Source organism: Pleurodeles waltl, chromosome 2_2 (assembly GCF_031143425.1).
Source record: "Pleurodeles waltl isolate 20211129_DDA chromosome 2_2, aPleWal1.hap1.20221129, whole genome shotgun sequence".
NCBI classification, from domain to species: domain Eukaryota; kingdom Metazoa; phylum Chordata; class Amphibia; order Caudata; family Salamandridae; genus Pleurodeles; species Pleurodeles waltl.
In genome coordinates, this window is record NC_090439.1 from 1,104,062 (window position 1) to 1,128,175 (window position 24,114).

General features: G+C 43.4%; 1 protein-coding gene across 1 annotated transcript in view; it reads left to right on the forward strand.

Annotated features, from left to right (window-relative positions):
• LOC138283088 (synaptonemal complex protein 2-like) overlaps positions 1-24,114 on the forward strand; it is a 413,718-nt gene that overhangs the window by 31,133 nt on the left and 358,471 nt on the right. The window contains exons 2-3 of the mRNA XM_069221232.1: positions 15,359-15,434; positions 15,859-15,974. Of these exons, the coding sequence (XP_069077333.1) occupies positions 15,359-15,434; positions 15,859-15,974 (192 nt within the window). The remainder of the gene's footprint in view (positions 1-15,358; positions 15,435-15,858; positions 15,975-24,114) is intronic.

Below are 24,114 nucleotides of genomic sequence, written 5' to 3' on the forward strand. Positions count from 1 at the left end.
GTTCTCTCCAGTACTGTTGAACAATATGATTACTCACAAAGAACGTTTGGTGACTGAAAGGTCTTTTAAAGACTGGAGGCAGTACTTGTTTGAAGCCTAAATGATTGCTGTTTTATTTGATTAAAGAAATCTGCTTTTTTTTTTTTTTAATTGACTAGTCCATTGTCTCTACTAAACTATAGATCAGCCCAAGTAATGGAAATATAGATGGTATACAAAATCAATAGCTAAGTGAGAAGATGCACCCTTGAGCTTGTCACCTAAAACCTTGAATTATCATCCTGTAGCACTGATTAATGTGATATTATTAATGTTGACAAAAGTATGAATTAAAATGCAGTCTATAGGTGTGGACGCTTTGATTAAAGAGCATAAAAACAAGATAAAAGAATAAACTAATTCAAGAGAAGGCAATGTATTTGCCTTTTCAACTTAGACAGCAAGCTATGGGCTGGCTTAATGATTCTAGGACTACTAGACATCCATAAATGGCTAAACATTTGGCTTGTTTTAAGATGTTTTGATAGTTGATTTATTTACTGATGCTAAGCTGAATGTTCATACAAGTTACATTTGTATTCAAACTGATTTTCCATATGAAACCTGTCCATCATCTAAGATCAATACCTGCACCACTCAATCCCTAGCATATGGTACCAATGGACTTTTTTTTACTAAAGAGTCAGAACTGCATTGTAAGTTTAGTTTTTGTGTACAACTAGACCATAATAGATCATTTAATTACCAGAGTTAGCTGCCTCTAAAGGGCTAATGTGGATGTTTGAACCACAGGACATTAGTTTAAATGGTGTCCTGCAATTTTGCTTACTGACAGGCGGTATGTTTGTCTGTGAGACCATACCTGCAGACAAGATGGGCAGGCTGAGAGATTAAATCAATGTTTTGAGCAGTAACTTATATTTCAAGCCTTACAACAAAGGGAGAACTGAAGCAGATATGGTTAGACTGATTAACCTTTTACAATGCTGGACACTCAGCTATTGGAATGTCACAATTCCTTTGCATGTATGGGCTTCATTCCAGTATACTTTCTATAGATTTACTTTTGTCAACTAAAGATATAACTCTAAAAGACTGGATTTTTGTTTAAAAAAAAAACAATCCAATCTACACAGACAGCAGTAGAAGGTCTAAGGTTACATACGAGCCAAATGCAAATCACAGAAGAACCATCACCCCTAAATATATGGTGGGTGGTTATTTATGGTTACTGTGAATTCACATTAGAAAGTGATAACGCGTCCCTTCCTAGGTAATTTACTTATTCTGGGACTTGTTTTAGGCCAATGAATCTTTTGACCCTGATTGGAGACACCTTAAGATGAGATAACTAATTAGCATGTCAATCAATAGATCAATAACCTCATCAATATTCACAATAACAAATCTATCAAATTAGTTAATGACATTAAGAAACCCAAAACACCCCATGACCTTTCAGTCATGAATAACCACACAAAATTTAGTAAGATTTGATATTTATTCCCTATTGGTTACACTCTACTAGCAAGTTTATTAGTCTCAAAACCAGAAAACACATCAACAATGTCACAATATGGCAACTCAAATAAGAGTTAATCAAGGCAAAGATCATAAACATTAGAACAAAACACAAAGTCAACATGGATTAACTTTAGCAGAGCATCATTAGCGCATTATTCAACAAAGCATTGGTTCAGTCATTTGTCTATTTGTGTTCGTTTTAGTGAACCCCTTAACTAACCTCGAATTAGCATTGGCATGTTGGGCTTCATGCAAAACAATTTAGCATCACAAATTTGGAATACATCTAACTATGGTCTCTATCAAAAGGAAGCAGTTGGTATCTAGAAACGAAAGGCTAACAGACATTTATAATTTCATCAGCATATAGTTACCCTCCGTAACAGGTCAGCATACAGAGTCAGTCTTCGTCTTCAGGGCATCAGATGGTTCGCTATCAGCCAGGAAATGCAGCAAAGTCCAGCAAGACAGGCAATACGGGACACTTTCCTCATAAGGAGGAAAAGTATAGAACGGGCAAGGCAAGGGTAACGACAGTTTGAAGAATCAAACAGCAAAAGTCTTTAAGACAGAGTGACAAAGGGGCTAGGTAATAGCAAAGAATGGCACATAACGGCAATGGCAAAAGTGGCTAGGAATGGCTGATTTCTCCTTGTGACACGGGGTTATATCAATCTTGTTGTACAGTCTCCTAATTTCCAATTGGACACATTTTGGTGCATCATTAACTCCAACCAATAATCAGGTAGTCACCTCATTAGGATTGTCACTTTAGAACAGTTCTCACATAGTTTATTGGCTCCTGTAATAGACGTCTCCAACGGGTAGAATGTCAGGTACAAACTTTTATTCTTGCGGTCTCAGTCAGTAGTTCCATTGTCTTTACCAGTTCAGGCGACCTTGTGCCTGTTGCAAGTTTACACTGTTGCATTCGGCAAGAATGTCTCCTTGAGCAAGTCGAGTCTCATGAGAAAGAATTTACACATCTTTTAGCTTCTGGAAAAGTACAACTACATGTCCTTCAGCAAGTCAGCAAATGGCACGTTAGGGAAACACATTTAATATGAGACCGGCAGCTAGGCCGCGACTCATGCTAACTAAGGCCTAGTAATGAATTTTTAGCAACCTCTTAACATATAACTCTTAACAATAATACAAAATCATACATTAGTACATCAATAATTCATTATTATTCAATTTAATTTAATCATCGTATACATTGGTGGCCACTCCCCGTGGCACATTTCAAACATGCGTTTAATAAAAGCACAGCAATACATTTTCTATGGGGCATCATTAGGCATTAATTTGCAAACATTTCATGTTAATTTTGATTATAATAACTACACTCCAACAATACTGTAGTCCTTGAAGACTCAACCAAAATGTGTTGATCCGTTCCTTACTGAACAGGTTTTAAATTCAATCAGTGTGCGGTTGAATTTGCACCAGCTCATAAGAATTTATTTTGCGTTTCATATGTCCTTGGTGAAGCGTTGTTCTGCAAAAACACATTTTGCTCCAATTCCTATACCAATCCAGGCAAATGATGAAAATTAATGTGGTACATATAATTTTACATGCTAGAACCTGTAAGAATTTTTTTCAGTGCTTGGTAGACTGGACAGGGTGTGTGGCACAGAGGACATCTCATTAGAGAGAGCCTCATTTGTATGTTTCTCGATTATTTGCTAAATGTCCAGGTAAACTAGGAATACCACAACCCAGATGTCCGCATTGGAGGGGAGGGGAGGGAAGGGGCAATGTCATGCACTGTGGCTTGCCTCTCCAGACTGAATCTACCCAAGGAGAGTCTGCACTGTTTGATGGAAGGCTTCTCATCTTTGGAGGATTTGATGCATGGTTTTGTGGAGCACAATTTCACAATGAAATCAAAGATGGCCACCGGTATTCCCAATTAATGTAAGTTTCTTCATATCCCTGGCATTCTTGCATAAGCCATGAAGATGTTTAGTTGCGCGGCCAGCCTTCTAACAAAAACCTACAACAAATCCAAGAGTTGTTTCCATAGACTCCTCTCATTCTGGAACCCATCATTATGTTTAGAAAACTATTCTTAGGATTCAGTCCTTTTAAGGAAGTGATTTTAAATGTAACACTCCCCAAATTCACATTTTCAAAATGTTGTGAAGTAGAAACAACAAAGGGATTTCTGAACTAAAATTTCTCTATGTATTTAGTGGAGTTAACGAATAGGGTCAGACAATAGCCCATATATAATCTGCATATTGTGTTTAACCCCTCAGGTGCCCTGGACGAGGTGGTTACGTCTGCTGCTGTGGCGCTCAGGCACCAGGGAAGTAACCACTTTGTCCAGTAATAGGCCCGAGGGGGAAACGCTAGCACTCCCACCAAGGGCCTCCCACCCCCTCCTATGGGCAGGGATCGAAGAGGAATCGCTTCCCCGCCCCACAACCTCCCCAGTTACATCTGATGATGTCAGTGCGCGATCACACACTGACCTCATCAGAGGCCGCCCCCACTGCGCTGGAAGCTCAGCTTCCAGCACGGATCGCAAGAGAAATGCTTTGGCATTTCTCTTGCGATCATGAGCTAGGGCCTAGTTTTCAAAAATGCACAAGTTTGGTAGGTTTCCCTGTGGTCCGGCTGAACTAGAGGCCAAAATCCACAGCTAGGCAATTTCCAAAAAACGTCAGATTTCAATGTAAAAATGTGATGTGTCCATGTTGTGTTTCCTGTTGCGGGCATTAGGCCTGCCCACACAAGTGTGGCACCATTTTTATCACGAGACTTGGGGGAACACAGAATAGCAGAAGTGTTATTGCACCTTGTCTTTCTCTACGTTTTTTCCTTCCGAATGTAAGACAGTATGTAAAAAAGACGTTTATTTGAGAAATGCCCTGTAATTCACATGCTAGGATGGGGATACCGGAATTCAGTGATGTGCAAATAACAACTGCTTTTCAACACCTTATCGTGTGCCCATTTTGGAAATACAAAGGTTTCCTTGATACCTATTTTTCATTCTTTATATTTCACCAAATGAATTGCTGTATACCCGGTACACAATGAAATCCCATTGCAAGGTGGAGCTCCTTTATTGGTCCTGGATTCCTAGAGTTCTTAATGGACCTACAAGCCCTAAATGACCCCGCAATTAGAAGAGTCCATCAGATGTAACAGTATATTACTTTAGAAAATCTGACATGGCAGGAAAAAGTTAGAGTAAAACGTGGAGGAAAAAGTTTCTTTTTTCACATTAATTTCAATATTTTTTTTATTTCAGCTGTTATTTTCTGTAAAAAAAAACAAAAAAAACCTTGTTTAATCTACACAAGTGACCGCTTGCTGAATTCAGAATTTTGCCTACTTTTCAGAAATGTTTAGCTCTCTGGGATCCAGCATCGGTTTCACACCTGTTTCTGTCACTAACTGGAAGAAGGCTAAAAACACAAAAAATAGTAAAAATGGGGTATGTCCCAGTAAAACGCCAAAATTGTGTTGAAAAATGTGGTTTTCTGATTCATTTCTGCCTGTTCCTGAAAGCTGTGAAGATGGTGATTTTAGCACCGCAAACCCTTTGTTGATGCTATTTTCAGGGACAAAAACACAAGCCGCCTTCTGCAGCCCATTTTCCCATTTTATTTTTAAAAAACTAAATTTTTTGCTGCATTTTGGCTAATATTTTGTCTCCTCCAAGAGAACCCACAAACTGTAGGTACCTCTAGAATCTTTAGGATGTTGGGGAGCAAAAAGGATGCAAATTTGCCATGGGTAGCTTATGTGGACAAAAAGTTATGAAGGCCTAAGCGCGAACTGCCCCGAATAGCCAAAACAAAGGCCTGGCACCTGTAGGAGGGGAAAGCCTGGCAGCGAAGGGGTTAAGGTATCATTAATGCAATGATTGTAAAGAAAACAAGGTAAACACAAATGATTCATGTTATGTAATTCAATTCAGACATTATCATTAAACTATGATATTGCACCCATCAACACTTGAAACCTCTACTACAGTTAAAGGTAGCCACTGTTATATTAGAAGTGATAAACTGCACTATACTTGGAACACTAAATTCTTACCAATATTTTCAGTTTTTGGAACTATCAGATGTTCTCTTTGCAAGAGGGTCAGAGATATAGAGATAATCTTAAGGTATATGTTTTCTGTCTAGAATTATATGCATTGTAATTCATGAGCACTTATAGTCTTATATATTTTAAGATATGACCAGTTGAAGTTGATGGCCAGCATAACTGACAATTCAAAATGGCTATCTCCAGTGTCTGTTTTCTTTCTAGTTTCCCATTCCCTTTTCCACGCATCATCTTCTAAGTAACATATTGCAAATGTGTTATGTTAGAAGTTGATGTTGTGATGTGTAGAAGCATATATCACTTCTGTTGGATTTGGGATACAAGGTTAGTGCTTTCAGAATTCCACCCAGTGCTTGAGTGAGCCCCATTGTTCCCCAAAATACAGGAGACACAATAAGCATCACAATGTACCCTACCATTGACTGCCAAAGACGTCTTACTGGTGGATCTCCAAAATACTGGCACAGCTTAGACCCAGGAGTAACAGTTACTGAATTTATTGATCATGCTTTATTACTGAAAGGACAGGAGCCTGCAGGCACATGCCTTAAAGTCTTTATAAAGTCTGATGCTCTGGACAGAGCCAGTACTGCCATACCAGCTTCCTAGGATCTTATCACTTCAAGTTCCCCCTCTCTGGAAATATGGAATACAAAGTGTACATTTTTTAGGCAGCCTAACCATCTGTTCGGGGTCCCTCAGTTCCAAGCTCAGGGCTCACTTATATGTTGATGTCTCTTCTAACTTCATCCGCTTTTCTTTATGCCAAGTTGAGACTGCTTTGGTGCCTTCATTTACACTACAAAGGTCATAATAAATCTCATGCAGGTTCCCAAATTGGTATGGACTGAGCCATTGCAGTCTTGTCAACATGTACATCTGTTGGACTTGGCCCTTTTTGCAGGGTAATCCCTAAACTTTTTGCCTCCTTCCTCCTACTTTTTTTCTGACCTGTTTTTGTTGGCTTTAGGGCTCTGTGCACTTTACCCCTGCTAACCAGTGCTTCAGTGCATATGCTCTCTGTGTAAATTGTATTGGTGACTGGTTTATCCCTGATTGGCATATATGATTTACTAATAAGTCACAAGAAAAGTGCACTAGAGGTGCCCAGGGTCTGTAAATCAAATGCTACTAGTGGGCCTGCAGCACTGATTGTGCCACCCACATGAGTAGCCATGTGAACATGTCTCAGACCTGCCACTGCAGTGTCTGTGTGTGCAGTCTAAACTGCCATATGAACATGGCAAGTGCACTGACTTGCCAGGCCCAAACCTTCCCTTTTACTAAAGGTAAGCCCCCCTCTCCCCAATGTAGGCCCTAGGTAGTCCCAAGGGTAGGGTGAAGTGTATTTAAATGGTAGGACATGTGCTGGTGTGTTTTACATGTCTTGATAGTGAAATACTGCCAAATTTGTTTTTCACTATTGCAAGGCCTATATCTCTCATAGGTTAAAATGGGGGCTGCCTTTAATATCTTAAGTTCTGTTTCCCATTGGGAGCAGATTGATATGTGGAGTTAGGGGTCTCTGAACTCACAATAAAAAATTAAAAAAACGTCTTTAGGTAACGTTGAGTTTTAGATTGTCTGTTTGAAAATGCCACTTTTAGAAAAATTGCATTTTCTTGCTTAACCATTCTGTGCCTCTGTCTGCCTGTGGAATCCATGTCTTGGCCAGACTGACAATTGGGCTGTTTGTGAACTCCCACTAGACAGTGACACAAAGGGAGATGGGGTGTGTCCTACATATCTCGGTGAATCTCCTGGACTTGAGTGGGGAGGGAGGAGCTGACATACCTGAAAGGATTGTGCATGTCCTCACACAATGCAGTCTTTGACTTCCTGGTGTGTGTGTCTGGGGCCAGGCCTGGGCAAGGCAGGATCTTGTAAACAACTTTGAAGTTTGCCTATTTCAAAGGCAGAAATTGGTATAAGTAGTGGACCCAAAACCCCAGACTTTTAGAACACTTCTGAATCAAGAGGATCCTCTGCCACTGAGAAGAGCTGGAGGAGGATTACTGCCCCTTTGCTGTGTATGCTTTGCTGGGTTAGCCTGCATTTGCCGCTTCAGCGTAGAGGGGGGGCAAAGACTGGACTTTGCTGTGTATCCTACTTGAGAAGATTCTCCAAGGGCTTGGACTGAGCTTGCCTACTGTTAAGAAGGCTCAGGGACAGCCTTGACTTTACCTATCAGCCTCTGGGTTCACTTGCTGTGGACTCTAATTTGACTGGTGATGCCTATTCCAGTTCTGGGCTCCTGAGAGTGAAAACTGGTGAAATAACCAGTGCAACGAGATTGGACGTCTGCCGCTGCCTGACCCAGTGATGCTGCCTGCAGTTGAAGCTGTGGTCCTCGTTGAGGTGTGACGACCTAACCGACATCACATGCCTAATGTTGCAGCAGCCGCTGATGTCCTGTGAGATTGTAGTGTTACATCATCGATGTTTGTGACATCCAACCCGCTTACGCCCCTGTGGCGGGACTAGACCCTGTGAGGTCACCCTACAGTGTCCAACCTGCCAGAAGTGTAAGGGGCTGACACCTTGCACCGACGCCGCCTCCGCTCCACCAGTCCGCAGCAAGGACCCAATGCCTCACACGGACTTGTCTGCTCCACAGCATTGGAACAGATGCCGCATTGGACCCAGCATCGCCTCACTCCCGACTCCATGCACCACCTTGTTTCCGCATTTTCACAAGGTACTGTACCCTGGGATCTGTGTGTCTCCGTGACCCATGCCATAGGTGTCGCATTGTTGGGAATGATTCCGTCACGACTCTGTGATAACAGATAGCAGCATTTGTGTTTCTAAGCACTATATTCAAGTTTAATCTTTGAAAATTCATAACTTTGGTTGTGTATGTTGGATCTTTGTCGTTTTGGTCTTATTTTAATCAGATACATATTGGCTATTTTTCTAAACTTGGGAGTCCTTTTGTGGTGTTTTAACTGTTACTGTGTGTGTGTGTACAAATACTTTACACATTGCCTCAGAGATAAGCCTGACTGCTTGTGCCAAGCTACCATGGGGTGAGCACGGGTTATTTGAGCTGTGTACCTCCCTTACCCTGACTAGAGTGAGGGTCCCTGCTTGGACAGAGTGCAAACTGCCAACCAGAGACCCCATTTCTAACATACATCCATTTGTCCCTCTCCACATTTGCTTCAGAACACCTCAGCAGGGCAACTGGTGTGCATGGTGAAGACGTTCCCAGGAGATCCAAGTCATAGGATCCCACCTCACAAGAACAACATGTGTGGAGGATCCAAAAAATGGTTATACCAGTCCACACAATAATTTACACCCAAACATTTCAGGTGCTAGTGATGGCACTTGGGTACAATGCAACAGGGGGTCTGTAAAGGGGTAGAGTAACCTAACCATGTGAGGCCTACAATATTATACCTTGTCAGACAATGAAATAAATTTGCAAATGTATTTTGTACGCTTGTTTTTCCCAGGTCCTACACAGTAATGCGGGTTTCCCCTATTTTCTTGCACAGTGATAGCACTTGAGGCTCTGTCCATTGAAATATCAATTGCCCACAAGAGTGCATTTATGCCCAAGTAATATTGCTTCTCTCCAAAAAGTCATCAGTAGCCAAGATCGAAGTCTTCAAGCAGATATAGGAGGTCAGGAAAAAGACAGCCAGACCCTGTTTTCTATCTGGACAAAAAATATGGGGAATTCAATGACAGCCCGTCTTCTAAGAAAAAGCAGCTTTGACCTTTACTGTCGGGACTGCTGCTTCAGTGTAGCTAAACATCTGGCAGTACAGGACCACAAAATTTGCTCTTCACTCGAGTGTTATGTGGATTCTTACATGTTTCTGAATGTTGGAATCTCCCTCGTGAGTTTTTTTTTTTTTTTACCTCCAGCTGCCTAGATTATCCATCCTCAGCAGTCTGCTGCAAACCTTTACTTCCTTGTTGACAGATGAACAGTGGCAGAGTTGTATTTTGAGGAGATTGGGGGTTCTGTACGGTTTGCATGTGAAGAAACCTAATTTGGTAAACCCTCCTGCCAGTTATGGTGGTTGCTTGTTTCCCTGAATGGCAAGATTTTAACCGCCCATCTGAGCAGGGGTGTAATATATCTTGAGTCCAACTATAAGACTTTGCACCAGTCTGGTTGCCTTTCTTTCAGCAAGTTGGCCATACATGTCCTCACTCCCAGACTAAGTCCAAAAAGGGCATATCTGTATATTCATAGTGGGTTAAGAAGTGCCTGAGGAAATGTTGCTGATACCCAGGATTTAAGGGATTCTCACCAGAAACATGAGTGCCAATCTCTTCCTTTGAAGGCAGATGTTGCTGGCGCCTTCACATCTGAAGGAGAAGGTACTCCATCTTCAGTGCAGTACAGTTAACTTCCTTACCACCTCCATTCATAAGGTCCACAAGTAGAGTAAAATGGTCAAAGGTAAACAAAAGTGCTTTTAAACAGCCTGGCCAAACTTCTCTTCTATTGCCAAAGCTTATTTAGTCTTTGTAGGTCCAAGCCTCCCATTGTTTAGTCTCTGGAGGATGCCCCTTCTTCCTCACGGTGAATGTCTAGATTTTAAAATTTAAAAAGTTCCAGTTACCTTCTGGTTTGTCCACATTCTCCATTTCCAACTTGCGATTTGGTCCTGTTCTGTTGGGAGTGAAGATTAGGCTGCCCCAAGATTAACATTAGACTCTTATCCCCATTGATGCATGTTATCTTGTGTGTACTCGGTGACTATGCTTTTGAGCTCTTTTAATTGCATCTGTCTAATTCACCTCCGACTTAGTTGGCATCTCATCCCTGCAGTAAATACTGAGGCACTGCCTTTTAGTAGCAATAGAGTGAGATCTCCCCTATGCAAGCTTACAGATTATTGCTCTTTCCTTTCCAGAAAAAAATGGGGGTGGTGTCTGTTCCATCCTAATTATGATCTTACCCTGTCCCATTGTCCTGGAAGATGTTAATCATATTGACTGTTGTCTCTATCTTCATAGATACCAATATATATTACTTCTCACTGTACCAGCATATTGTTTTAATGTGCCCATCCTGTAAGAAAGCAGGTTATACATTAGCTTCATGATGCAAACCAATACTGTGGGTTCAAAACTCTACCATGAGCATAAAAAAAGATCTGTGTCCTAAGCAAGATCATCGTTATAGTGGCTACATTCCTGTGACAGCAGAATGTTTCCTTCTATCATTACCTGTATGATCTGTGGCTTTGCCTATGGATGAGTGTTGCCTGGGCCACACTCTTTGGTCTCTCTCCTTTCTTGGTGTAATTCCTCTGCTTGTGGTACCAATGCGTCTCATGCTATGGTCTCCCCTTGTGGTGCCAGCCTCAGGTCTCCTGTCTGTTGTGGTGCAAGTGACTTTATACCCCAAGACTCTTGTATCCATCCCCTGAGGTGGAACCCAAGTGTGGTTCCACAGTGTATTTTTCATGGGTGTGCCTCACTGTATCCTCAGATGTCATGGTGCTGGCATCCAAATGGTGTGTGGCACTTTAAAAGCTGTACTTAGTTTAATAAGACTGCTTGCCTATGTGAATCCTACCTCACTTTCTGGTAATTGTGGTGCCCTTATAAAGGCAGTCAGCACAGACTTTTTTCAGACTTGTTTAAAGTTGGTGGTAGTATACGTTTTATTAAAAATAGAAAATCCCACTTGCACCCAGATTAGCCAGCTGAATTGCCTAAACTCCTTGCGTTCATGCTTGCCCAAACTACTGGAAAGAATATTCACCATGGAACGTTATCCCTTTATAGAATCCTCTAACATCTTGGAGAAGCTACAGGCCCTCTTTTGTGAGGGACAGGACATGGAGCTTATGCTCTCTGACGGTGTCTGAGGCATGATCCAGATGGATCATTGAGGGGTTTTCCCACTGTTGAACATCATTTCCTTCTGGTATGTAGGGATCTGCATTAGACAGTGACATCTATTTTCTTGATTAGAAGGGTGCTAAAGGTTTTTGCCATTTGTTCCTGTAACTTACCACAGGATTGAGTTGTTAAACTTTTTAAAGCTTTCATTTGAGACCTCTACTGAAATTTTAGTCTATATATTGAGTCGTATAATTTTGCATCTTAAACAGAGGCTCTAGAGCCCTCTTCCCATTTTCAATCTCCACAGTACTTTGTGGTATTCATTGGTGGAGGTTCGTAAACTTTCAGAAGTTGAACCGCAACAAAGTGACGAACTTGTTAACCTAAATGATGCCTCATCTTTTCTGCGTCTGTGTTCCTGCTCCACAATGCCATCTTCACTGGTACCGTACATAAGCATTTTGATTTTGGGCTTACTTTATCGGGTCGGTTTAGGTTTTTCTGGCTTAATCACTTTCTTGTACTTCATTTATAGCATAGCGGTAGACTGAGCTCCTTTGTCTCTCTCTTCTGGACCTCAGAAATCACATCTATCCTAGACTTTCAGGTTTTGGCACTTAAAGGCTCAAATATTCCCAGAATACTGCAGGCAGACCAATGTTGGAATTGAATAAATATTCCCATACTTTGCCTGTCTAGGATGACTCCACTGGCTGTGAGTTAGTAACATGGTCATTTAAATCTACTATCGTAGATGACATGCATTAGGACATATCTGCTTATCATTGTGCTGAAAACTGTCATGAACTGGCAGCAGTGGTGAGATTTAAAGCTGTTGGGCTATTGCTTGCTACTATACATAATCATGACTCTTGGCATTGTATCACACCTATAAATTGCATCTGTTTTTTAAAGAACAAAGGATGCACACTTCTCACTGCCACTTCAAAATACAAGAACTTGATGCATTATTTTGAAAAGGTGCATTAAAGTCACATGTTGAAAAAAAAGGTATAGTCCCTCAAAGGCATTTTGTTCACAATTTCCTTGCGTGGTGAAGGATGTGGGAAGTGAGATTCCCTTGGTTGTAGAAAGCAAAGCGACCTTTAGAGAGACAGGAGATGTGAGTGTCCATTGGCAGATGGGACATATGGGGAGGGCATCTGGCATAATACACAATCTGCGGGGAGAAAATAAGGCGTTGCATACACTAGTGAACTTGATTCATTCCCACATCCATTAATCTGGAAAGCAGAGTGGTTGGGCATATGTGGAAGGCACCTACTACTACTATGTGCAGGACAGAAGTGTCCATGGTATGTTGACATTTTTGTGGCCTGTGCAGGCGAGAGTTGCAGGTGTGCTGGGACCATGTTTAGAGAATGGTATTGACGATCTGGGGTAAGCTCTCTGGCCTAGAGGGGCATAACACCTTTCTTAGACACATGACTATTGTCTTTTTGCCAGCTGATATAAGCGTGACAGTGTATTTTTAAATCCTAGATGTTTTTTCCCTGTTTCCTTTGCTAGTCAGAGGCCTCCCAGCCTCATCCGTGAAGTTCAATCCAGGTTGTTTAGCCAGGCCCCTTTGCTACATTCCATGTACATGGTTAGTTACCTCTTTATGATGGTAGGTAGACGGTGGCAGGGCTATCCCATGCCAGAGTAAAAGTGACAAAAAAAGTGGCCTTCCTTTAGTTCCTCCAGAGGTGCTGCTCCAAAAGTGCTAATGGCTAGCGAGTGTGAGCGCTTCACTACTCTCTGTGCTTGCAATAATTGTTCCAGAACAGAGCACTGGGGAACCCTCAATTCCTTTTTGGAAAAGTAGACTGATTGGAGGGCTGTGCCAAAAACTGACAGTTTCATGAGTTCTCATTGACCACTGTAGGTAACGCCTGGCTGTGTATCAGGGAAAGAGTTGAGATCTGTGGCTGGTGTCGCTGACAACCAGTCTTTTAGAAGAGAGGGGGTTTCACCTGAAAAAGTGTGCAACTAATTGCTCGAGGAGGGCTGTGGGTCTGGTTTTGAAAGAAATATGTCTGGCTGACTAGGATTGTGTGAAGGCATCCCTGAAGGCAGACGTTTGCCCCGAGAGGGGTACCAGCTACTGTGGCCTGGGGAAGGCAATACCCCCAAGAAGACTGAACTTTGGAGGCCAACTCTTCTGTCTTACATCATAAGACGAGCCCAGAGAGTTCTCAGCCCTTTTCCTAGTTTGAGAGTGATAAGATGAGTGTCTGGTGTGGGATGGACTGGACATTGCAGAATTGGATCCTGAAGTGAAAGTGGGTGATCTTTCATTCTGGTCTTCTTGTATGTAAAACATTTGACCGCATCCCCCTCCTCAGCCAAAAAATGTATTGTGCTCATTTTCTTTTTTTTTAGAAGAAGAATCAGCTACCACAATCCGTAGTGAACTCTGCAGCTGTGTATTGGTGCTGGAAAGTGCCCCTCTGACCTCCAACGTATTTTAACAGGGGCCTGACTAGCAGGCTCTGGCACAAGCTGTAGGTCTTATATGGGCTCAGTTGCGCGGGAGGAGAAGGATTAATCCAGCTATCCTGCATTAAGCTACAGCTCCACCAGCCTGCCTAATGCCTAGGGTACAGTGAAAGTTCAGGCAAGGCAGCTCCATAAAGCCATTTGCACCTATAGGAGGGGTCCATGCTTCTGTTGTTACCACTTAAACTGTGAGATATCCAAACATTTTAGAAAAAGATGCCAAATTAGATTTTCTAATTTAATTTTTTCCTCACAGATGGGTAGTGCTGCTGAAAAAAAAAATGAATTTAAATTCTTTATCGATTGTTATGAAAAATTCCCTCCCTAATTTCAGCCCTGATACCAGAATTGACTTTTGCACACGTGGATTATTTAGAATCTTTGTGTTTGACCAATATTATCAGTCTTCTACTTTTAATATTTGCTGTACAAGGAAATTCTGGTTTTATTTTCACAATGGAAGTCTCTGGATAACATTTCTCCTGAAAGCACCCTAACCTGTTTTTGTAAGAAACCTGTGGGAAACTAGTGGTGGTTTTAGTTATGAAAGTTTGTGGACAATATCATATTCTTTTTAGTTGTTATGATATTGAACACTACAAAGTTGAAGGTCTATATTCCAAAGAGGCATATCTCGATTGGAGAGCAGTAGTGTAGCGTGGCCAGTGATGATCTTGAATAACATTAAGGGAAAAGAAGGGTGCAGTAGTAATCTATTGGTGGTAGAGAGACATTGGGACAGTATGGGACCCCAAGGAGGACAGGAAAACTGAAGCAGGAAGATGACAGACGTAGTCCGAGTGAACACAACAAAGATGTAAGAAGTATATCTGTGTTTTGGTTAAGCGAGTGCGAAGTGTCAAATATTTAGGAAGAGGACCTGTTAGGACTTCTTGGGGGAAGGTACACAATCTTTTGACAGAACTTTAAGCTGTATCCTCCTCCCCTTTGAAACTGGTCCAAGGAGAAGGACGTACGGGGCAGGATCAAGAGCATATATATAAATTTGACAAGAAAGATTGGTCCACTACAGCTCAATTCTTCCCAGAAGAGCACTAAATATTTCAGTATTGATTTATTCCAAGCCTATTAGTTCTTACTTCCTGAAACTCACACAAGTTAAAATAGATTTCTGGTAAACTTGGAGTTGCTACGTTTGTTGTAAGTACTCGTATTGTTACTGGTATTAAATGCGCAAACATTTGAAGGTACCTTCAAGCCATTAAATCACCGGATTTCAGAAGTCCTATGGGATCAGTAGTGGGAATCACTGTAACTGCTGCCTTCTTGGCAGAAATACCAGTGCATTTGCGTTCTCCAGCCACCTGAATTTGTTAGAGCAGAAGTTTGATTGTATCATCCTTTGTGAGTTGTTGTCTATGTATTAGTGACTAATTACTTTCTTTTTTTATGCAAACTCGTTTCCTTTCTTTAGCACCACCCTGCCCCAGAGATAAAGATGGAACCAATTGAAAGCCTAAGTTTTGATGGGAAGAAACTGGAAATCGCCTGTAAGTATTCTCAGCGCTCATTACCTCCTAGGACATTTTGCAATTGTAAAATTATCAAAGTGTAGATAGAAATCGAGATTTGTCTCTTTAGTATACTAATAGTCCATGCTATTTAGTAAAAGTGCCATCCGGTTTTATACTAATCAATAGATTATCCTTTAGTTTGGTGTTAATGGGCTATTCTTATGGAAGCAATTACAACTCCTGAAACATAATTTGGGAGTTGTTGAAGATGTATCATTCGATCAAACACATTATGACATTGGCAGCACATTTTAAGTGTGAATTGTGGCTTCTTTTTAACATGTCAAGTTCGTCCGAATTCGGAGCAATTCAGAGATGCCGTGGTTGCCTGAGCATGTTTCTTGGTCAACTTTGAAATGGATAATATTTATTCCGGAACACTTTTCTCATTGTTTTGTAGTGGAGACCAATGAAACTACATTTACGGAGTGGAAAAGGAAGCAGCTGAACACAGACAAAATTGATTCTGCTTCTGACATCCTGTCATCTCAGCTTAGTGACTACTCCTTGGCAGTGGTACGTGTACAAGTTGAATCATGTCAACACACTATATCACAGGTAACCTACTGCAGGAATGCTTTAAACCAGTGGTTCCTAAACTTTCAACTTTTGTGGACTCCAACTTTATCAGTACTGGAACCTGGGGACCCCCACTGAATCATTATTGGAATCTGGGGACCCCCTCAATGAGTCATTACTGAAAGCTGATGACTTAATCTGTTAATATTATTACATTTTATAAGCAGTCATGGCTCTCCTCAGGAGGACCACAGGTTGGGAACCACTGCTTTAAATGGTATGAAGTGGAAGCAGTAAGATCAAGGTGCATCTATGAACTGTAAGAAATCCGAACTGAAGATAGGTGGAGCACAGATGAACCAGTCTAGTCTTCTAACATCAACTTTACATAGGCTTGAGATATTCCCTTTTCACTACCTGACTCGGTTCATGTTAGAGAAACCTTTTTCATTGGCACCCTGGTGGCAAGATGCACAGAGTGCACAAGAGAGATAACCTACACGTGTGCTTATTAGGCTTTCTTGAACCTGTTCCTCTGAGGATGGCTCTTGCCTTCTACCATAATCACTTTACAGTATTTTTTTTTTTTGGTGTTGTTATTTTTTTATTATTAAGAATGGCAATAAAGATACATTGCAATAAAGCATTAATAAGCAAAAAATAAGCAGAAATAATCAAAGGGTAACCAGCAACAGTTCCCGCATATTGTGGTCCGGAAATCACAGGAACATCGACTCAGAAGGGACTGAACAAACAAAACGTGTGCATGATCAACGGGATATTCAAATGATGACAAAAAAAAGATGCAAAGAGAGGGTAGCAGGAGTAAGGGCGATTAGCGATAGTAATAGAAAGACCGCGCGCGGGGGGGGGAGGGGTTGGGAGGGTAAACAGGGGATGCAGGCCTTGAAACAGTATACCGACAGAGGGGATGGCAACCAGTATGTTTGCGTCACATTCCAATATGAGCCCGCCTCACATGATCCGTGAATCCCTATGCGCTGTTGCAAATGTAATCTGTCCTGCAGCAGGGTCTGTCGAGCAGGGCAGGTGCGAAGGCATGGGAAAACAGCACCTTGGCTTTCAGCCGTCCTAAAGGGAAAACTATGAAGGTATTTGTGAGGAAAAGGCGGGATATCCCCAGCTTGTTCAGTGTTTGTCGGGAAGGAGAAGAAAAGGAAAAGAGAAGGGGGGAGGGAGGTGGAATAGAGGTGAGAAAGAGAACAGGAAGAAAGAGAAGGACAGGGAGGGGCTGGTGTCGAAGAAAAATAAAATAAAAAACATAAAATATGGGGGGGGAGGCGGGAGGGCGAAGGAAAGAGACCAGGTGAGCGATGACTGTGTCCTCCGAGCAAGAGCATTGAGTAGACCCAAAGAGAGACCACCTACTGGATAAAGGGGGGGGGGGGGAGAACGGGGGAAGCAGAAGAGGACTCTAGAACAGAAAAAGGAATAATAGAAGAGGGGAGGGTAAAAGGAGAGAAAACATAAAAAAGAAAAAGGGGGAGGGAAAGGGAAAGGGGGGGAGTGTAGAAAGAAGGGGGCCGTAGTGGAGGGGTGGAGGGAGGGGATGAAAGGTGTTAGGAGTTAACTGAAGGTCGGTAATGGTGACAGTGCGTCCGAGACGTCCAAGAGGAAGGGGGGCCCATACTTCAGCAAAGATGGCAAGCTGATCTTGGAGGTTAGAAATGATTCTCTTGTGTGAAGCTATGCTAGTTATCGCTACAATCCATTCCTTGGGCGCAGGGGGAGTAGCAGATCTCCAGTGTCGTAAGATACATATTTTCGCAGTTCTACACAGCGCCAGCATGACGCATGCGGATGGAGGCCGGTCCTGTGTAATTTCACCGGGGTCCAGTACCAATCATGAAGGATCTTGAAGAGGCAGAACTTTAAGCGAGCCTCAAGCGCCCTCTAACGCCTCCACCAGGTTTACCCAATCTTCTATATCAAAGGTCTGCTGGAGGCGGGTTTGCCATTGTAGGCGCAGTTTGTCTAGGGCAGGTTGTGAGTATAGGTGACTTGTAAGAACCTCGTACAGGCCAGCCATTACACCTTTGTGCTTTCCCCACATCTTCAGGTAAACTATTATGGGTGAGGGCTGCAGCCCCCATCGGGCAATGTCAGGGTGTTGGCGCATACAATGCTGGAGTTGTAAGTATCTCCACTCTTGTGTGGGATGAAGGTGGAATTCCTCCTGCAATCTGGCAAAGTTTTTGAGTCTGTTGTTCTCTAGCACCTGGACTAGACGGTTAAGACCGGCCTCCATCCACTGTAGCCAATGAAGAGCCGTACCACCTATGCACAGACTATCGTTGTGCGACAAGGGGGCCTGGGTGTGGACAAAAGGGTGAACCCCATGAGGCGATGGGCCCTCTGCCATGCCACACGTGTCGCCTTCAGGATCAGATTGAAATCGCTAGGGGATGCGGGAGTCAAGTGGTAGAGCCCGTCAAGGTCTCCTTTGTGGGAAAGCAGTTCCTTCTTTACGGATACCCACTGCGGTAATTCTGTGGGGTCAGACAGGGTAGCGGCCAGTGGTGACAGGTGAAGGGCTAGGGCGTAATGCTCCACCGGGGGGAGACCAATTCCTCCTTGTGATCTGCATGCTATTCGTTTCGCCGGTGCCAATCGTGGGCGCATGGAGCCCCACACAAAGGACCTGATTGCTGCGTCAACCGATCACAAAGTGGAGAGGGGCGTCTGAAGGGGCAGAAGGCCCAAAACATAGGTGAAACACGGCACTGTGACCATCCGTACCGCCTGCAGCCCGCCCCACATGAAAAGGCCTAACTGGGCCCATTTGTCGAAATCAAGTCTCATGCGTGCAATAAAGGGATCCAGATTCTGCCGCCATACGTTGTAGGCCCCGGTTGACGGAGACTCCTAGATATTTAAGGTGCTTCGGGGTCCAGTGAAATGGGAAGCTCAGCCATACAGTATCTTAACTCGAAGTGTCCATTACTTGTCTCCGCTTCCTGGGCTTATGTGTAACAGGCAGTGTCCAGTATCATTGACAGATCTTTGAAGATCTATCTACCCCCGAGTCCTGGTACCCAGTGTATGATGTGACATATGTTTCTTTTCCATTCTCTCTGTATTACACGGTGAAATTAATGTCTTAACAACCAGGTTCAGCCACTTCAACTATACTTTGTTTCTAAATCAATATATAATTGGGAAAATCATACTTGAAAATGACATGCCAGTCGCGAAACAAACTTTATCCCCCACCCCCTGTAAAGTATCTGTAAAGGGGAGCCTCCCCCCTCGAACCAGTCAGGGGGCTGCCGCACATGCACAGTGCACTTTGCTCAGGTAAGCCCCACCCCCCATACTATGGGCACCTTTGTTACACCAGTGCTTGAAGCCAAACACACCCTTTTTTACCACAGCTGAGCAGGCTCAAAATGAGACCCATGGCAATGCAGTAATTTATACTTTCCTAAAAACACACGGGTATTTGCGAGGTAAATTTCTTCACAGTTGTCTGTTAATCAGTCAATCATTCAGGAATTTGTAAAGCCCACTACTCACCCGTGAGGGTCTCAAGGCGCTGTTAGCGCAGTTTTTATCAACTTTACTATGTCGGTGACAGCCTTGTGAAGTAAAATACCTGCAAGTGGATTATGCTGCAGATCTACTACGGTGGGTTATGCGGCATTCGGAGAGTGGGTCGTGTGTGACTTAAGCACCTTCAGCCACTCAAAGAAGCATATTGCGCCGCTGATCCGAAAATACAGTGTACATTAGAGTGCTTTGTGAGGGTTTGCGCCAGTGGCTATTGCAGGTCAAATGATGCAAATATTCTCATTATAAGGGATGTACTTGGTACGTTGTGTGAATTTCTTGTGGAAGTCAAGGAGGAATGCCTTTGCCCCTTCAGAGGCGCCCTCCATTCTTGAAGCAAGCGCAGGAACTGAGAAGTTCACCCTGCTTTTGTTAGAGAGGGAGGAATCTGACCAAGCTTCTGTGAAGGAAGAACAAAAGAGCAAGGAGACAGCAACCCATGATTTAGAACATAAGAAACAAAGTAACAATACCTCTCAGTACCCCCAGGATGCTAAGGGTACAAAAAACTCGCCTCAAAAACAGCTGCTGCAATTAAATGTGCGATAATGGAATATAGAGGCAGGTAATCTTGAAGCCATGCGGGCTCCTTTAATACATTTACAGCCACTCCCTGCCCCTTCAGCTCACTCTTGCAGCTTTCTGCTTTCTCCCTTTGTGACGATATTTCGTTTTCCTCCTCCTCAATCTTCCCTTATTTCTTTTGCTCGCAGTAAATACTTGAGGCGGACAAATAACTGCAGTGTCGCGCCGCACCGCGCGGCGCGAGCCGAGCGTTCGGCACAAGCCGCGCGTTCGGCTCGGGCCGCGCTTCGCGTCTCTAAGACGCGGCGCGCCCCGAGCCTTTCTTGCACCTTGCGAGGCCCCAGGACTTACTAGGGGCCTCGCGCTGCGCTCTCCCTCCGTCTTGTTGGGGTCTCCTGACCCCTCTTACCTGTCTGGGGACTCCTCTTTCTTCTTTTCTGTCTTTCTTTCTTTTTGGGTCTGTTTTCTCCTCTGTCCTTTATGTCTTTCCCCTTCCCAGGTTACCTCTGTCTTCCCAGCATTCCTCCTTCCCTATTCTCTATGGTTTCTGCTCCAGTCTATTCTATCTACTTTTCCCTATGCAAGATGGTGTCCTTTTTCTTCCTGTGGGTCACTTCCTGTTTTATGGTATTTAAGGGTGTTTTTTCTTTCCCTCTTTGCGCTGCAACACTCTCTGTTTCAGTTAGTGTCCTCGCTCCTGATTTCCTAGCCCTTGGCTCTGGATTTCGCCATTTCTGTGTTACGTCAGTTCCTTTGATTCCTGTTCCTCTGTTCTTGTTCCAGGAATCCCCTGCGAATCTTCTGGGAGGTTTTTTCCTCTTCTTCTGAAGGGGTTTTTTCCCTCTGGCGCTACTTTCTCACGGTCACGGTCTGTCCTTGGCGTTTCCTCGCCTACAGCACCGTGGCTACCAGAAAGAGTCGCCCCTTTTTGGGACAAAGTCGAACCCTCAAGATCCACGCCTCAAGATCTGCAAACTCCAGGCGCAAGCAGCACGTGAGTCGTGACAGATTGCAGCGCCTAACCATCCCGACGTCTTCTAACACCATGGAAGACACTGTGGTAGCTGCTGCGGATCCGGATCAAGCTCTGCTAACTACAATTCAGCAACAAGCTCAAGAATTACAGCAACTACGCAGTGAGAATGCTGCGTTGCGACAGGCCTTGGCCTTCCGTAGTGGTGATGTCCCGACGCTCTCCGCCTCTACCCATCGTTTTTCGGGTGAACCAACCAAGCTGCGAGAGTTCCTTGACTCCTTGACAGTGTACTTTGCCTTCCGACCCACCCAATTCTCCCATGACAGAACAAAGGTGGGTTATCTCATCAGTGCCCTATCTGGTCCTGCCTTGGCCTGGGCAACCCCGATGGTATCATCTAACGATCCGGTATTGTCGGACTATTCTGCCTTTGTGAACCGTTTCAAGCTGATGTTTAGTCGCCCGGGATTGGAGGCTTCAGCAGAAGAGGCCTTATGCGATATTCATCAAGGTTCACAAGAAGTCCTTCAATACATTACACGCTTTCGTCAACTAGCGGCAGAGACCACCTGGGTGGAACGTACTTTGGTGACTTTGTTTCGTAGAGGACTCAAAGAAGAGATCAAAGACGAACTAGTACATTCCACCAGAGTGGAGGATCTTCGTGGCCTGATGGATCAAGCCCTCTCCATCGAGTATCGCCTTCAGGAACGGAGAGCAGAGAAGAGAAAAAGCAGAGGGTCTTTTCAACCAAGCACCTCACGAGTTTTTCCACATCGTTCTGAGGAACCTCGCCCTCCTGTCAGAGACACCGAAGGAGAACCCATGCAGGTGGATACAACTCGAGGCCCTCTCTCCCCTAGCGAACGAGAAGAAAGACGAAAGAAGGGGTTGTGTTTATACTGCGGATCTGCCGGCCACATACTGCGTACCTGTCCAGTACGTCCATCAAGGCCATCGGGAAACGCCGCTTCCCGTCCTCTGTAAGAAGGGAGGGGACGGGATTAGCAGCCATACCTTCCATCAGTTCTTTCAACGACAATACCACATCCTTGTTCACTTTACCAGTAATGTTACAATTACCTGATGGCCGTCTAGAGAAGACTATGGCACTACTAGATTGTGGAGCTAGTGGCATTTATATGGATAAGAAGTGGGCCACCACTCAACAAGTTCCTATACAACCTAAGGAGGTTCCAGAACAAGTTCACACGGTGGATGGATCTTTGATATCATCGGGTCCAGTAGATACAACTACCCTGATGCTAAATCTACAGATCAGTAACCATCAGGAACACATTTCCTTTGATCTTATAACTTCCCCCAACCATACCATCATTCTTGGAATCCCGTGGTTCATCAGACATAATCCATATGTGAACTGGGCTACCCGGACGGTTTCCTTGTCTTCACAGTTCTGTCACGAGCACTGTTTTGCTTCAGACAAGTATTGGTCGCCTAAGAGGTCAATTATCACGGAGGGCACCACCGGTTCGACCATAAATACAGTCCAAGGAGTTCCTGAACACTATTTGGAATTTCAAGATGTCTTCCAAAAACCTTCCAAACCTGTGTTACCTCCACATCGAGATTACGATTGTGCTATTCCCTTGGAACCTGGCACTATCGTTCCTTTTGGCAGGATGTATTCCCTCACGGAAACTGAAAAGGAAGTACTAAAGGAGTATTTGGATGAAAATATTCAAAGTGGGCTTATTGTTCCATCGTCTTCTCCGGCTGGGGCTCCTCTCTTTTTCGTACCCAAGAAGACAAAGGACCTTCGCCCTTGCCTGGATTTTCGAGGCCTGAATAAAATAACTATTAAAGATCGTTATCCTTTGCCTCTCATAAGGGACATTTTAGAGGCAGTCAGAGGGGCTCAACGGTTTACCAAACTAGATCTACGGGGAGCCTATCACCTCTTACGCATTAAAGAAGGAGATGAGTGGAAAACGGCCTTTAGGACTCCATTTGGTCATTTTGAATACAGGGTAATGCCTTTCGGTCTTACTAATGCCCCGGCAATTTTTCAGAGATTTATGGACTCAGTATTCTCGGATCTCCTGAATCAGACAGTTGTAATCTACCTTGATGATATTCTTATTTATTCCAGAAATCCCAAACTCCATTCTTCCCATGTTAAACAAGTTCTTCAACGACTCCGGGCACATCAACTGTTTTGCAAACCCGAAAAGTGTGAGTTTGACCAAACAGAAGTCAAATATCTAGGATATCATTTAAGTACCACCGGAGTAGCCATGGATCAAGAAAAGGTGCAAGCTATCCTAGATTGGCCTTCTCCATCCTCCATTAAAGAAACACAATGCTTTCTAGGATTGGCGAACTTCTATCGACAATTCATCGCAGACTTTGCTAAACAAACTAGCCACATAACTCACACTTTAAAGAAGGAAAATCTTATTAAAGGGTTTGTCTGGACTAAAACTGCTGAAACAGCTTTTCAAGAATTAAAGAAGGCATTTACACAAGCTCCCATCTTAAGACATCCAGATACCAACAAACGATTTATTGTCGTCACCGATGCTTCTGAAAAAGCCATTGGTGCCGTTCTACTCCAACAACAAGAAGACGATGGTCTTGAACATCCTGTTTTCTATTTATCTCATATACTCTCTATTGCAGAACAACATTACTCAGTATTGGAAAGAGAATTGTTGGCTCTGAAAACAGCTTGTATTGAATGGAGGCAGTTTTTGATGGGTTCCAAGGAACCTTTTGAAGTGAGAACAGACCATCGAAACTTACAATGTTTACGAAATTTCGTATGCCAAAATAGTCGTCAAGCTCGTTGGGCCTTCTTCTTCAGCCAGTATGATTTCTGCATTACATATATTCCTGGCTCCCAAAACATTCTGGCTGATGCTCTATCACGTCGTTATCCAGATTGTACTCCTGTCCCAGCTCAACCCCTACTGGAACCTAGTAAGATCATTGGGGTAGCCCAGTCTTTTCTGGAGGAGGTACAACTGGAGTACCCCAATCTATCTAATGATGAAATAGAGGACTTAAGGCCTCTTTTACATAAGAGACAAGGATACTATTATT